Genomic DNA, 15574 nt, shown 5'->3' with positions numbered 1-15574 from the left:
CGTAGGTGGAATATCACTTCCTGTCACCCTACGTATCTCCAAGAGAGTCTCCTTTCCGACATATCTTCTGGGGCTCTGGCTCTCACACTCTGTCAGCTTTACTAGAGCACTTGAAGCTGCGGCAGAAAAATAACAGTGCTTTTAATCAAACACTGTTGAAAAACCAGTTGGCTCTAGCAACTTGGACTATTCAGGGAGCTGCAAATGCCCTCTCTGGTGACATCTGGGACATTGACAATGAATTTTAAATGTGATACCTATAACTTATATAAGAACATCAGGGTAGTGTGGTTCCTAGACTTGTGTTGGTTGTGCTAAATTTTCAGTAGGGCTACAAAACCTAATATTGTTAAAATTCTACCCAATCTTGGTACTGCTAGATGTCTTTAGGCGGCAGCTTTTAATACAGGGTAGGTACCTGCACTTCAAGTTAAAGTGACTAACCACTTAAAAAAATGTTCACGATAGAATATTTTCTCTGATTCTCTCTAGAGTTTTAAGTGCTTTGTAATGGTAAACTGCCTCTTTCCTGTTACAGTTATGAAAAAGTCAGAACCAGTTACGTGAACTATTGCTCTAAATCCTAAGTACGTGAACTGGTATCTTCTGAATTGGAGGCGGAAGGTGATACCTGCTGAAGGTGGAAAGTGGCAGCTTAGCGTGATCCTCCGCCTTCACTGGATGCCAGATAGGAGATCCCAGGCTGTAAGGCTTTACTCTCCACGTGAGATCTCTGCCTTCTTTAAGGATTTAGCTGGTTTCCACATCTGAAAGTGAAACAGTTCACTTTCAGAAGAGATGGGACTTGTTTTCTTGCCAGTGAGGTCTGAAATAGAGGTCCTTCAGCTGCATAAAAAGGAGGTTCAACTGTTTAATCACAGGAGTAAGGCCTTAATGTGTTAACCTCAAGATTATGTATGAAAAGAGGAGACCAGAAGCCAAAGACCTAGTCTATTTCCTCTTCCTCTGTCCCTCGTCCCATAAACCTTTGTTAGTTTTTTGTTTTCGTTTTTTCCAAGGTATTTTGAAAGAGAACCAAGTTTTAGGTGTTTAATTTCAAACTCAGTTCGTCAGACTTTAAAGAACACACTGCCAAATTTTGGCCAAAGTGTTAATTTTTTGGAAAAGCTTCCTGTCATTTTGGCACTGAGATATTTATTGTTTATTTATCAGTGACAGAGTTCACTATAAATGGTGTTTTTTTTATAGAAGATAATTATCGGAAGCAGTGCCTTCCATAATTATGACAGTTATACTGTCGTTTTTTTTTTAAATAATAGCAGCATCTGCTAATAAAACCCAACAGATACTGGAAGTTTTGCATTTGTGGTCGACACTTATGGGTGTTAGAAAACAACCGCAAGCCAAATAAAATTATAAAGCTAAGTCTTGGAGAAGAATTAAATTTAATTAGTGGTTGCTAATCAAGTTAAATTTCTATTTAGCTAACCAGATAAAAACAGCAGTTCCCCTAAATGCAGTGAATTGTGACCAAGTTATAAATTAATGTCACTTAAGAGCTGTGATCGTACTCATACATGCAAAATTTTACAGCTCAATTTATCCAAGGTGTAACTTTAATTCGAATTTTGCAAAATTTCCAGTACCTTTTTCACAAACCTAACTCACATTATCGGGAGCAGTGTCTTCCATAATGTATAAAGAACAAGGTAGTTTTTGCCTACCACAGTGTCTATATCGGAGACAGTGATCTCCATATGTTACACTAAGGGTGTACGTAATTATCGGGAACAGTGTTTCCCATAATTTTCTTCATGCAATGACGTCTTCAAAGCTTGAAGATCGTTAGTATCTAACATGTATTCCCAGCTCCCTCTTATTCTCTTTTAGTTTTAGTTGCAGAAACATGGAGGTCATTAAGCATTTGGTGGATAACTTCAACCACTGTAAAATAAAATTACTTCCTTCAAGAGTCTTTGTTTTTAAACCTAACGTTGTGTTTTGTTATATTTGTGGTTTCCCCAGGTCTTCTGTTTAGCGGGATAGTAGCATACATTTATAATGTTTGCTGTTGTCAAACGAATTTAACTTTATCCCCTTATTTGCATGTTATCGCCTATAAACTTAGTTCATACAAGTCTGAATCCAGAATTGACCTTTTAGCTTAGAGCAGGGGAAACTTATATAGGAGTTTGGGGGGAGGGGGGAGTGGAGGGTGTGGGGAGATGAAGCTTGCAGAGAGGTATTTGATCATGTCTCCCCAACCATTAGGATTTGATGGTTATAAGTTAAACATAGATGTGAACAAATAAGTTTGAGGCTACATCAGTTAGGAATTTATTTTCTACTCAGCCATCATTATAAACCTGATAATCAGCTATTTGTTCTGAGGCAGTTCAATACTGTCGCCTAAGAAAAAGTCCATAGGGTCTCTTCAGATTCTTAAACTTAGTGTCATTTATGTAAGTTAAAATAGATGTAGATTAATACAGTCTCACTGATTTGACCATTCACAGTCTATTTTAGTCTTTACAGTGTTTTATCTTGAACTGATAGTTAGTGGTAAGTGAAAAGGTCATAGCTGGGATTCCTGGTTTGAGTATCATGCTTTATTGTATTTTAATGAAAGTTCAGTGACTTCAAGGCATATTATGAACAATGGGCATACATTTTACAACAGTAAATCTCTTCAAAAAACTTTTCTGTAGTTAGGACTAAGTTATTTACAATCAAACTAGTCAGTAAGTGGTAAAGGGCTTAATATTCCTGAATGAAATGTGTATCTGACTAGTGACAACCAACTGGTCTTCAGATTTTTTCTGGTTTTAGATGTCATGTGCATTTTGAAGGTAAAGCATAAAATGAGTGAGCTTTGCCATGATTCACTGTTCTAGAACTTGCATGACCTTTATTGTGTTTCCTTTTGAATGTTCTTGAAATTTTAGTTGGCTAAACATGGTTTATTAGACTTGTCAACTTACTGCTCAGCTGTGTCTTCGTAAACAAGTGATATGCCCTTATAATTGTATACAATCTGGTATGTGCAACAATGTGGAGATTCCTCATCTGATTTAATAAAATGCTTGAACACTGTTGTCATTTTTAATAGACTTTTTAGATCAGTTTTAGGTTCCCAGGAACACTGAGCAGAAAGTACAGAGAGGTCCCATATACTCCCTGTCTGCACACTGCTCCCACCCGTTTCCCCCACTATCGACGTCCTGAGAGCCCCACCCCCAAGAAGTACCTTTGTCACAATCAATGAATCTAACTTGACACATCATTATCGTCCATAGTTGACATTATGATTCACTCTTGGTGGTGTACATCCTATGGGTTTGGACAAATGTATAATGACATTTTTACCATTATGGTACAATACAGAATAATTTTACTGCCCTGAAAATCCTCTGTGCTCTGCCTCTTCATCTTCCCTTCCCAGGAACCCCTGGCAACCCTTGATATTTTTACTGTCTCCATAGTTTTGCCTTTTCCAGAATGTCATATAGTTAGAATCATACAATTCATTCAATCTAGCTTTTTCAGATTGGCTTTTTTCACTTAGTAATATGCATTTAAGATTCCTCTGTGTCTTTTCATGGCTTGATAGCTCATTTCTTTTTAGTGCTGAATAATATTCCATTGTCTGGATATAACAGTTTATTTCTCCATTCACCTACCAAAGAACATCTTTGTTGCTTCCAAATTTTGGCAATTACGAGTAAAGCTACTATAAACGTGTACAGGTTTTTTGTGGATGTAAGTTTTAGTTCATTTGGGTAAATACCAAGGAGTGCAATTGCTGGATTATATGGTAAGAGTATCTTTAGTTTTGTAAGAAACTTCCAAACTGTCTTCCAAGGTAACTATACCATTTTGCATTCCCACTAGCAGTGAATGAGAGTTCCTGTTGCTCCACGTCCTTGTCAGCATTTGGTGGAGTCGGTGTTTTGGATTTTGGCCATTCTAGTAGGTGTGTAGTGGTATCTCATTTTAATTTGCATTTCCCTAATGACAAGATGTCTCATATTCTTATTTACCAAGTGTATATCTTTGGTGAACTGTTCAGATCTTTTGCTCCTATTTTAAGCGGGTTGTTTGTTTTCTTATTGTTGAGTTTTAAGAATTTTTTTTGTATATTTTAGATAACAGTCCTTTATTAGATATGTGTTTTACAAGTATTTTTTCCCAGTTTGTGGTTTGTCTTCTCATTCTCTTGAAAGTGTCTTTTGCAGAGCAGAATTTTTTAATTTTAAAGAAGTCCAGCTTATCAATTATTTCTTTCATGTATCACCAAACCCATCTAGATTTTTCCCTGTGTCATCTTCTAGGAGTTTTATTTTTCCATTTAACATTTAGGTCTGAGCTATTTTCAGGTAATTTTTGTAAAGGGTATATGGTTCATTTTTTTTGCATATGGATGTCCAATTGGTCATTGGTTTTCAGTAAGAATACTCTAGCAGGTCACATCATTTGCGAATATTTTCTCCCATTCTGTAGGTTGTCTTTTTGTTTTGGATTAATTTCCAAAATATACAAACAGCTCATACAGCTCAATATCAAAAAAACAACCCAATAAAGAAATGGGCAGAAGATCTAAATAGATGTTTCTCCAAAGAAGACATTCAGATGGCCAAAAGGCACATGAAAAGATGCTCAACATCGCTAATTATTAGAGAAATGCCAATCAAAATGACAATGAGGTACCACCTCACACCAGTCAGAATGGCCATCATCAAAAAATCTACAAACAATAAATGCTGGAGAGGGTGTGGAGAAATGGGAATTCTCCTACACTGTTGGTGGGAATGTAAATTGGTGCAGCTACTATGGAAAACAGTATGGAGGTTCATTAAAAAACTAAAAATAGAGCTACCACATGACCTAGCAATCCCACTCCTGGGCATATATCCGGAGAAAACCATAATTCGAAAAGATACATGTATCCTAATGTTCATAGCCAGCACTATCTACAATAGCTGAGACAGAAGCAACCTAAATGCCCATGGACAGATGAATGGATAAAGAAGATGTGGTATATATATACAATGGAATACTACTCAGTCATAAAAAAGAATGAAATAATGCCATTTGCAGCAACATGGATGGACCTAGAGATTATCACAGTAAATGAAGTAAGCCAGAGAGAGAAAGACAAATATCATATATCACGTATATGTGGAATCTAAAAAAAACCCCAAAACCAAAAGATACAAATGAGCCTATGTACAAAACATAAACAGGGGGCTTCCCTGGTGGCGCAGTGGTTGAGAGTCTGCCTGCCAATGCAGGGGACACGGGTTCGAGCCCTGGTCTGGGAGGATCCCACATGCCGCGGAGCAACTGGGCCCGTGAGCCACAATTACTGAGCCTGTGCGTCTGGAGCCTGTGGTCCGCAACAAGAGAGGCCGCGCTGGTGAGAGGCCCGCGCACCGCGATGAAGAGTGGCCCCCATTTGCCGCAATTAGAGAAAGCCCTCACACAGAAATGAAGACCCAACACAGCCAAAAATAAATAAATAAATAAATAAATAAATAAATAAAACCCAAAGTTTGAAAAAAAAAAAACTTCTCCCTAGCTCCCTCCTAAAGACCATTGGATAGCCTGATACAGAAAGGTATTCTAGTTTAAGCAATTACACATATTTAAAAGAAAAACAAAAAACAAAAAAACATAAACAGACCCACAGACATGTAAGGCAAACTTACGGTTAACAAAGGGGAAAGGGGGGAGGGAAAAGGATAAATTAGGAGTTTGGGATTAACATAAACACAATACTATATATAAAATAGATAACCAACAAGGACCTACTGTATAGCACAGGAAACTATACTCAATATTTTATAATAACTTATAAGGAAAGAGAATCTGAAAAAGAATATATATATAAAACTGAATCACTCTGCTGTACACCTGAAACTAACAACATTGTAAATCAACTATACTTCAATTAAAAAAAAAGAAAATTCTAACAGGACCTATTTTGTCTCCCCTCCCCCTCAAAAATAGGTGAGTTACCTATCTAATTTTAATTTTTAGTCACATTAAAAACCTAAAAAGAAACATGAAATTTTAGTATATTTGAAATCAATATATTCAAAATGCTATTATTTTAACATGTACACATTAAAAATTATTGCCAAGATATTTTATATTCCTTTTTCCATAATAAGTCTTCAAAATCCATTGTGCTTATCACATCACAATTTGGGCTACCCCTATTTCGAGTGCTCAATAGCTAATGGTTAGTGGACACTGCTGCTCTATAGTAGAAGGCATAACTGGTAAGGGTTTTATTTTACAGGCTTTCTACTAAGCAATTACCAAAAAAACCATTATACAACTGAATCTCGTAGCTACAAGTGCCAGCCAGAATTCTTCAGTACGCTTGCAGGAATTGCAGCCACTAGAATTGGGAAGCCTTTTAATTGCCTCACCTATGTCCAAGCTTTCCCCTGTCAGAATTAGTAGCCACGTGCACAGCCTGGAAAAACATCAAGACAACAGATGACTATTCTAAGGAAAATGTGCCTTGTGAAAGGTGATGGGCCAGGAGGCAGCCCTAAACAAATATTTGAAGAGACATATGGTTGGTTATCTGCAAGATATACCTTCGCTTGGAATTTAACACATCAGATACCGTTATCTTCCTTGTAGCTATCAATGCGCTTACCTTCTCAGGTGCTTGAGTTAAAGCCTTTGTAGTTTGCTACATCTATCCTTTAAACTACCTAATGTTTAATCCATCCCAAATTGATTATTTTGACTAGTTGTTAATGCCTTTTTTGAAAAATGTTTACATACTAATGGTCAAAGTGCAGAAGGATCTGTATTGAAAAGTAAGTTTTTCCTCTTGGTCCCCCACAATTTCTCCCTCTAAACATCCACAATCACCAATTTCTTGCATATGCTTTCAAAATAGTCTATGCGTAAGTGAGAATAGCCGTGAAACCTTCATGAAAGGAGTTTTGGTTCCAGTATCACAATGTAAGCCCCTACAACCCATCCCTCCACTGCTTACGATGATAAACTCTGAGTAAAATAGAAAAAAAAGAAAGGAAAAGAAACCCACCTGAGGACTTAAAAAGTAAACACAGGCAAACAGACTGTGGATGGGAGTAAAGCTTGGAGAAGTGACCTTAAAAAAAAAAAAGCGTGAGAGTTGGTAAGGACAAAAAGAGAGGACAAACAAAAAACTAATAAAATATGCCAAGGTCCAACTATATCAATAATTACATTAGTGACACGTCAACATTCTAATCAAAAAGTTCATTTAAGTGCTACCTACAGGGCTTCCCTGGTGGCGCAGTGGTTGAGAATCTGCCTGCTGATGCAGGGGACACGGGTTCGAGCCCTGGTCTGGGAAGATCCCACATGCCGTGGAGCGACTAGGCCCGTGAGCCACAATTACTGAGTCTGCGCATCTGGAGCCTGTGCTCCACAACAAGAGAGGCCGCGATAGTGAGAGGCCCGCGCACCGCGATGAAGAGTGGCTCCCACTTGCCACAACTAGAGAAAGCCCTCGCACAGAAACGAAGACCCAACGCAGCCATAAATAAATAAATAAATAAATAATTTTAAAAAATGTTTGAATGAATGAGTAAAAATTCTATCTATGATTTAAAAAAAACAAACAAACAAACAAAAAAAACAGTATGGTACTGTCACAAAAACAGAAATATAGATCAACGGAACAGGATGGGAATTCCAGAGATAAACCCATGCACCTATGGTCACCTAAGCTATGACAAAGGAGGCAAGAATATACAATGGAGAAAAGACAGTCTCTTCAATAAGTGGTGCTGGGAAAACTGGACAGCTACATGTAAAAGAATAAAACTAGAACATTCTCTAACACCATACACACAAGTAAACTCAAAATGGACTAACAACCTAAATGTAAGACCGGATACTATAAAACTCTTAGAGGAAAGCATAGGCAGAACACTCTCTGACATACTGCAGCAATATCTTTTTGGATCCACCTCCTAGAGTAATGAAAATAAAAACAAAAATAAATGGGACCTAATTAAACTTAAAAGCTTTTGCACAGCAAAGGAAACCATAAACAAAATGAAAAGACAACCCACAGAATGGGAGAAAATATTTGCAAATGAAGCAACCAACGAGGGATTAATCTCCAAAATACACAAACAGCTCATGCAGTTCACTATCAAAAAATACAAACAACCCAACCAAAAAATGGGAAGATCTAAATAGACATTTCTCCAAAGAAGAGATACAGATGGCCAAGAGGCACATGAAAAGATGCTCAACGTCACTAATTATTAGAGAAACGCAAATGAAAAGTACAGTGAGGGGACTTCCCTGGTGGCACAGAGGTTAAGAATCCACCTGCCAAAGCAGGGGACACGGGTTCGATCCCTGATCCGGGAAGATCCCACATGCCGCGGAGCAACTAAGGCCATGCGCCACAACTACTGAAGCCCATGCACCTAGAGCCCGTGCTCCGCAACAGGAGAAGCCACTGCAATGAGAAACCCGCGCACCACAATGAAGAGTAGCCTCCGCAACTAGAGAAAGCCCGTGTGCAGCAACAAAGACCCAACGTAGCCAAAAATAAATAAATTAATTAATTAAATAAATTAAAAAAAAAAAGTACAATGAGGTACCACCTCACACTGTTCAGAATAGCCATCATCAAAATGTCTACAAACAGTAAATGTTGGAGAGAGTGTGAAGAAAAGAGAACCCTCCTACACTGTTCATGGGAATGTAAACTGGTACAACCATTACGGAGAACAGTATGGAGGTTCCTGAAAAAACTAAAAATAGAAGTACCATATGATCCAGCAATTCCTCTCCTGGGCATACACCCAGAGAAAACCATAATTCGAAAAGATACATGCACCCCAGTGTTCACAGCAGCACTACTTACAATTGCCAAGACATGGAAGCAACCTAAATGTCCATTGACAGAGGAATGGATAAGGAAGATGTGGTACATATATATACTGGACTATTACTCAGCCATTAAAAAAGAATTAAATAATGTCATTTGCAGCGACATGGATGGACCTGGAGATCATCATACCAAGTGAAGTAAGTCAGATGGAGAAAGACAAATATCATGTGATATCACTTATATGTGGAATCTAAAAAAATATGATACAAATGAACTTATTTACAAAACAGAAACAGACTCACAGACTTCAAAAACAAACTTACGGTTACCAAAGGGGAAAAGTGAGGGGAAGAGATAAATCAGGAGTTTGGGATTAACATATACACACTACCATATATAAAATAATCAACAAGGACCTACTGCATAGCACAGGAAACTCTACTCAATAGTCTGTAATAACCTATATGGGAAAAGAATCTGAAAAAGAATGGATATATGTATATGTATAACTGAATCACTTTGCTGTACACCTGAAACTAGCACAACATTGTAAATCAACTATACTCTAATATAAAATAAAAATTAAATTAAAAGAAACCCAAGTGCTATGTGGGAAAAGATTGATAAACTGATTTCATACAAATTGTTGCACTGCAAAAAAAAAATAGCATAAACCAAATCATAAGATAATTGACAAACTAATAAAAAATGTTTTCTCCATACATAAAAGGCTTCCTTAATACCTAAAGAGATCCTATAACACCTTTTTGATGTAGCATCATTCCTGCGGCCCCTTCTCTTTTCTGTATTTTTTGCCCTGTTTCCTGCTCCTCTCCCTGCTGAAAAAGTCTATCCTATGTAAGTGCTCACACCAAGGACCAGGAACTTCGTCAGCTCAAAGTGTGTTTGACTACTATCCACGCAGGCTACCAGTGTTTAAGAAAAAACTATGTGCGGGTGCATTCATGCATGTATGAACTGGAAGGTAAGGAGGCCTGATGGTCTAACCTGTTCCCATGCTAGAACTCAGCCCCAGCCTTCCTTGATATCCAGCTATTCCCCTCAACTAATTCCATAAGGTGTTTTCTCATCACCCCCAACCAAGCATACAGAGACTGGCCCATATATAATTTCTATATGTAAATCATCAGAACTCACTAAGATATTCTTACTCCCTTCTGTTTTTGCCGCTCAGCTTTGGCATGGTATATACGTATTTGCTAGAGGGGTTAGGAAGTTGGGAAAAAGAATTAGTAGAGTAGGAGCCCTGAATTTGTAACTGGGTCATGGAGATTCTAATCTAATTCAATCACCACCCTTAAATTGCTGGACGTCCTTGGGTAATCTGCTATACATCTCAAGACCTCAGTTTCCTCACTTCTAAATGAGGGGGTTAGGCCTGATGTTCTCTAAGATAATTTCTAGCTCAAACAAAAAATCCCTCTCCCACTGAGAATGTATGTTTCTTCCCTCAAACCCAGATTTGATTCTATCCTCTTAGGGTACCTTTACAATCCTTTCTTACCCATCCCAATAGCTCAGATGTGCTACCGATGAGATTGTTAATCTGTCCTTATCTTGTAGACATTCTTCAGGCACTTATGCAGGTGCCCTGGATCTCCCCAACTAGTGTTTCCCATTGGTTTAACCACCTGATCACCTCCTTTGGGGCTGTTGATATTGAGGTGTCTTGGACCCACGTTCTCCCTAACGGCACTAAGGTGGTAGCTGAGAGGAAGTGAGTCTGGGGAGGAGGAAGCAGGCTGGAGCCCTGCAGTGTCTGGGGTCTGCACACAGTGCTGAAGGAGGGGATGTGGAAAGAGGCAGCCAAGGACCTGAGTCTGGTTCCTGGGCAAATGAGAGAGCCAGGGGAGTCGAGGAGAGAGGGCTGGATTTGAGAGTTTGGGTTCTGTTGCCACTTCCTCAGATTGGCGCAACCAAAAGGAAGTGTCTGGTAGTCAATGAACATCGTGGCTCAAGAGGGCAGCCACAGATGCAGGGAGCTCTATCCTGTGGGCCTAATTAGCTCAAATGTGTGTGTGTGTGTGCAGGTGGGGGTGGCAATGAGTGGAAATTAGCTGACCAAACTGCAGAGGTGGCCAAAAAAGCAGCAGGTATGAGCTTCCCTGGGATGGTCATCACTGAAGCAGAAAGAGGAAGAACAGTCAGCTAAGGATTGTGCTGTATCTACACTACGAATGGGGAGATTTAAACAAAGATAGAGAGAGGAAGAGCAGGGAGGTCCAAAAGTGAAAAAATACCTCAGTAGCCCTGAGTGCTCCTCATTTCTAAACTTAGCACAGTGAGTTCCAAGGAAAGCCAGATCTGGGGGATGTAAAGAAGTAGGTGAAGAATAAAAGGAGTCAGTCCTTTATTTGTTTAGTCTTGCTTCCCCCAACTAGCAGTTTCTTGATTATGCATATGGGTCATGTCTTTTTTTTTTTTTAAACATCTTTATTGAAGTATAATTGCCTTACAATGGTGTGTTAGCTTCTGCTTTATAACAAAGTTAATCAGTTATACATATACAATATGTTCCCATATCTCTTCCCTCTTGCATCTCCCTCCCTCCCATCCTCCCCATCCCACCCCTCTAGGTGGTCACAAAGCACCGAGCTGATCTCCCTGTGCTATGCGGCTGCTTCCCACTAGCTATCTATTTTACATTTGGTAGTGTACATATGTCCATGACACTCTCTCACCCTGTCACATCTCACCCCACCCCCTCCCCATATCCTCAAGTCCATTCTCTAGTAGGTCTGTGTCTTTATTCCCGTCTTGCCACTAGGTTCTTCATGGCCTTTTTTTTTTTCCTTAGATTCCGTATATATGTGTTAGCATACTGTATTTGTTTTTCTCTTTCTGACTTACTTCACTCTGTATGACGGGTCATGTCTTCTTTGATTGTGCCTGACATTGGCTTGGGTACGTGATAGATCAAGACTACATTCCATCAAAAAGGGAGATAAAGAATTAATATTGTTAAAATGGCCATACTACCCAAAGCAATCTACAGATTTAATGTGATCTCTATCAAATTACCTATGACATTTTTCACAGAACTAGAACAAATAATCCTAAAATTTATATGAAACCATGAAAGAGCTAGAATTGCCAAAGCAATAAAGCAGGAGGCATGATCCTCCCAGACTTCAGACAATACTACAAAGCTACAGTAATGAAAATGGCATGGTTTTGACACAAAAACAGACATATGGACCAATAGAACAGAATAGAGAGCCCAGAAATAAACACACCTATGGTCAACTAATCTTCAACAAAGGAGGAAAGAATATACAATGGAGAAAAGACGGTCTTCAAGTGTTGCTGGGAATGCTGGACAGCCATATATAAACCAGTGAAGTTAGAACACTCCCTCACACCATACACAAAAACAAACTCAAAATGGCTTAAAGACTTAAGTATAAGACATGATACCATAAAACTCCTAGAAGAGAACATAGGCAATACATTCTCTGACATAAATCGTAGCAATGTTTTCTTAGGTCAATCTCCCAAAGCAATAGAAATAAAAGCAAAAATAAACAAATGGGACCTAACCAAACTTATCAGCTTTTGCACAGCAAAGGAAACCATGAACAAAATGAAAAGACAACCTACAGAATGTGAGAAAATGCTTACAAATGATGCAACCAACAAGGGCTTAATTTCCAAAATATACAAACAGCTCATACAACTCAATAACAAAAAACCGAACAACCCAATCAAAAAATGCGCAGAAGACCTAAACAGACATTTCTCCAAAGAAGACATACAGATGGCCAAAAGGCACATGAAAAGCTGTTTGACATTGCTAATTATCAGAGAAATGCAAATCAAAACTACAATGAGGTATCACTTTACACCAGTCAGAATGGCCATCATCAAAAAGTCTACAAACGATAAATAAATGCTGGAGAGGGTGTGGAGAAAAGGGAACCCTCCTACACTCTTGGTGGGAATGTAAATTGGTGCAGCCACTATGGAGAACAGTATCGAGTTTAGTTTTCCTTAAAAAAGGAAACTAAACAGTTTTAGTTTTCCTTAAAAAACTAAAAATAGAACTACTTTATTATCCAGCAATCCCACTCCTCGGCATATATCCAGAAAAGACAGAAACTCTAATTCGATAAGATACTTGCACCCCAATGTTCATAGCAGCACTATTTACAATAGCCAAAACATGGAAGCAACCTAAATGTCCATTGACAGGTGAATGGATAAAGAAGATGTGGTGTATATATACAATGGAATATTACTCAACCGTTAAAAAGAATGAAATAATGCCATTTGCAACAACATGGATGGACCTGGAGATCATCATACTAAGTAGGGTAAGCCAGACAGAGAAAGACAAATACCATATGATATCACTTATATGTGGAATCTAAAAAAAATGATACAAATGAACTTATTTACCAAACAGAAACAGACTCATAGATGTAGAAAACCAACTTATGGTTACCAAAGGGGAAAGGGGAAATGGGAAAGGGGAAAGGGGAAAGGGGAGGGGGAGGGATAAATTAGAAGTTTGGAACTAGCAGATACAAACTACTATATGTAAAATAGATAAACAACAAGGACCTACTGTATAGCCAAGGGAACTATATTCAATATCTTGTAATAAACTATAATGGAAAAGAATATGAAAAAGAATATATATATGTATAGCTGAATCACTTTGCTGTACACCAGAAACTAACACAGCATTGTAAATCAACTATACTTCAATCTAAAGGAATAAATTGTAAATTTTCTGAGGCAAAAACAACCAAAAAAACCCAGATGAATGGATAAGGAAGCTGTAATACACACACACACACACACACACACACACACACACACACACACACACACATGCAATGGAATACTACTCACCCATAAAAGAGAACAAAATTTTGCCATGTGCAGCAACGTGGATGGACTTGGAGGGCATTATGCTAAGTGACATAAATCAGACAGAGAAAGACAAATATTGTATGATATCACTTATATGTGGAATCTAAAAAATACAAAAATCTAATGAATAAAACAAAAAAGCAGACTTTCAGATACAGAGAACAAACTAATTACCAGTGCGGGGTGGTGTAGGGGTGGGGGAATGGGAGGTACAAACTATTGGGTGTAAGATAGGTTCAAGGGTGTACTGTACAACACAGGGAATACAATCAATATTTTGTAATAACTGTAAATGGAAAGTAACCTTTAAAAATTGTATTAAAAGTTTAAAAAATAAATAAATAAAAGAGTACCTGGACGTGGTAGTCTGCTTGTTGGTTACCAACTTCAACTCTAGGTGTCCACCAGAGGGCGTCAGAACCCAGGACCGTGGCGCTTCATCCTGAATAGTCCATGTTGATCCAGGGTTTGTAATCTCTGGACTCATCTGGCTCTTTCTCTAGCAGGGCAGAGGGGGCAGGGTGTGGGAGCAGCTGGCAGCACCTCCTCCCACTGCCCTAGTAAGGTTCTGAAAATGTCTGAACTGCTTGGGGGCATGTGAGCCCAGCCCCCGGAGCAGCTGTGGGGAGCTCTGACTTGCTTGATAAGGTGAAGGCACGGGTCTGTTCTTGGTCCTGGGAGGATGTGACCTGGGTTAGCAGATAGCCCCACGCCAAAGAATTCCTTCAGAAATCCCTCCCTTCACCTCCACTAAGGAGCAAATGGTCCATTCCTAAGAAATCTCTTGCCCTTTGTGATACTGGATCATTTGCTCAGACACCAGACCTGACCCCACACCTCACTTCCCTCCCACCTCAGCTCAGGCACTGGGGGTACTCCAGGGAACCAGCACCCACTGTTTCTGGCTGCACACTGGAATCACCAGGGGAGTTTTTAAAACCTATGGATGCTGAGCCCCACCGCAGAGATTCCAACTGAATTGTTCTGGGGTGGGACCTGGGCAGCAGTGTTTTTAAAAGCTTCCCATGTGATTCTTATGTACAGCATTATTGAGAATCTCTGGGTTCAAGGCCTTGCTAACCAAGTGTAGGAGATTGACAGAAATGTAGAATCGCAGCATCCCCTTCCCAGCTTGCTGAATCAGAACCTGCCTTTCAACCAGACGCCTGGGTCATTCAGTGGCACACTGCAGTTTGAGAAGCACTGGTCTAGTCAGCATACTATTCTACTTCATCCACGCTCATTCCCTGGGCCTGAACCACAGCCTCCACAGCTTTCTCAAGTTGGAGCACTGGGTTTCAGAAGTCTTTGCCTCTGATCTGCAGAAAGAAACACATTTTATATCAAGATGTAGAGCACACCTGTGTATATATAATGAAACCATACCTTTACTATTGTTACCAAACCAAACTTCAGTCCATTCACTCGGGCACAGTAAAGCCAATCTGCTGACACCAGATTGTGGTTAAGGAAAGCGCAGCGTTTATTGCAGGGCACCAAGCAGGGAGTCCAGACTGCTAGTGCTCCAAAGACCCAACTCCCTGATGGCTTTCAGGGAATGGTTTTTAAAGACAGGGTGAGAGAGAGGGGTGGATGATCAGCTCGTGGACATTCTTCTGATTGGTTGTTGGTGAGTAATTGGGAATCAACATCATCAACCTCCTGATTCCAACTGGTCTGGGGTCTACGTGCTTGTGGGCAGCATGCAGTTAACTTCTTCCACCTCATGGGGGTTTTAGTGGCTGTCAAACAGCTCAAAGGATATGGCCCAGTATATTATCTATAGCCCTTGAGGAGGAACTAACAGTCCTTGACTTTAATGACTAAACTATTATTATTCTGTCTTGC

The 15574-nt window shown here is 39.3% G+C and overlaps 2 protein-coding genes across 30 annotated transcripts in view; one reads left to right on the top strand and one right to left on the bottom strand.

Moving 5' to 3' along the window:
- The window catches only part of TFRC (transferrin receptor), a 116477-nt gene extending 113421 nt beyond the window's left edge, over positions 1-3056 (top strand). For all 5 annotated transcript variants that reach the window (XM_082393186.1, XM_082393185.1, XM_082393189.1 and 2 more), the window contains one exon: positions 6-3056. In XM_082393186.1, coding sequence (XP_082249312.1) covers positions 6-248 — 243 coding nt within the window. In that variant the 3' untranslated portion in view covers positions 249-3056. The remainder of the gene's footprint in view (positions 1-5) is intronic.
- Positions 1-15574, bottom strand: part of LOC309629333 (uncharacterized protein) — a 39766-nt gene that overhangs the window by 19164 nt on the left and 5028 nt on the right. For 2 of the 25 annotated variants that reach the window (XR_014244993.1, XR_014245002.1), the window contains exons 3-8: positions 14808-15045; positions 14080-14225; positions 13706-13767; positions 7034-7099; positions 3209-6445; positions 632-767 (exon numbers count right to left, since the gene is read on the bottom strand). Coding sequence is in view for 5 of the 25 variants with exons in the window: in XM_082393334.1 (XP_082249460.1) it covers positions 3245-3291; positions 7034-7099; positions 13706-13767; positions 14080-14225; positions 14808-14846 (360 nt within the window). In the remaining 20 variants the exon portion in view is untranslated. Of the gene's footprint in view, positions 1-631; positions 768-3208; positions 6446-7033; positions 7100-13705; positions 13768-14079; positions 15046-15574 lie in introns of those variants that run through there. The other 23 variants (XR_014244984.1, XR_014244986.1, XR_014245003.1 and 20 more) reach the window with 22 other exon arrangements.

Source organism: Balaenoptera borealis (assembly GCF_965194805.1).
Source record: "Balaenoptera borealis genome assembly, chromosome: 5".
In the NCBI taxonomy this organism is placed as follows: Eukaryota; Metazoa; Chordata; class Mammalia; order Artiodactyla; family Balaenopteridae; genus Balaenoptera; species Balaenoptera borealis.
The sequence above is the reverse complement of the archived record's forward strand: the minus strand, read 5'-3'. Positions and strand labels throughout refer to the sequence as shown.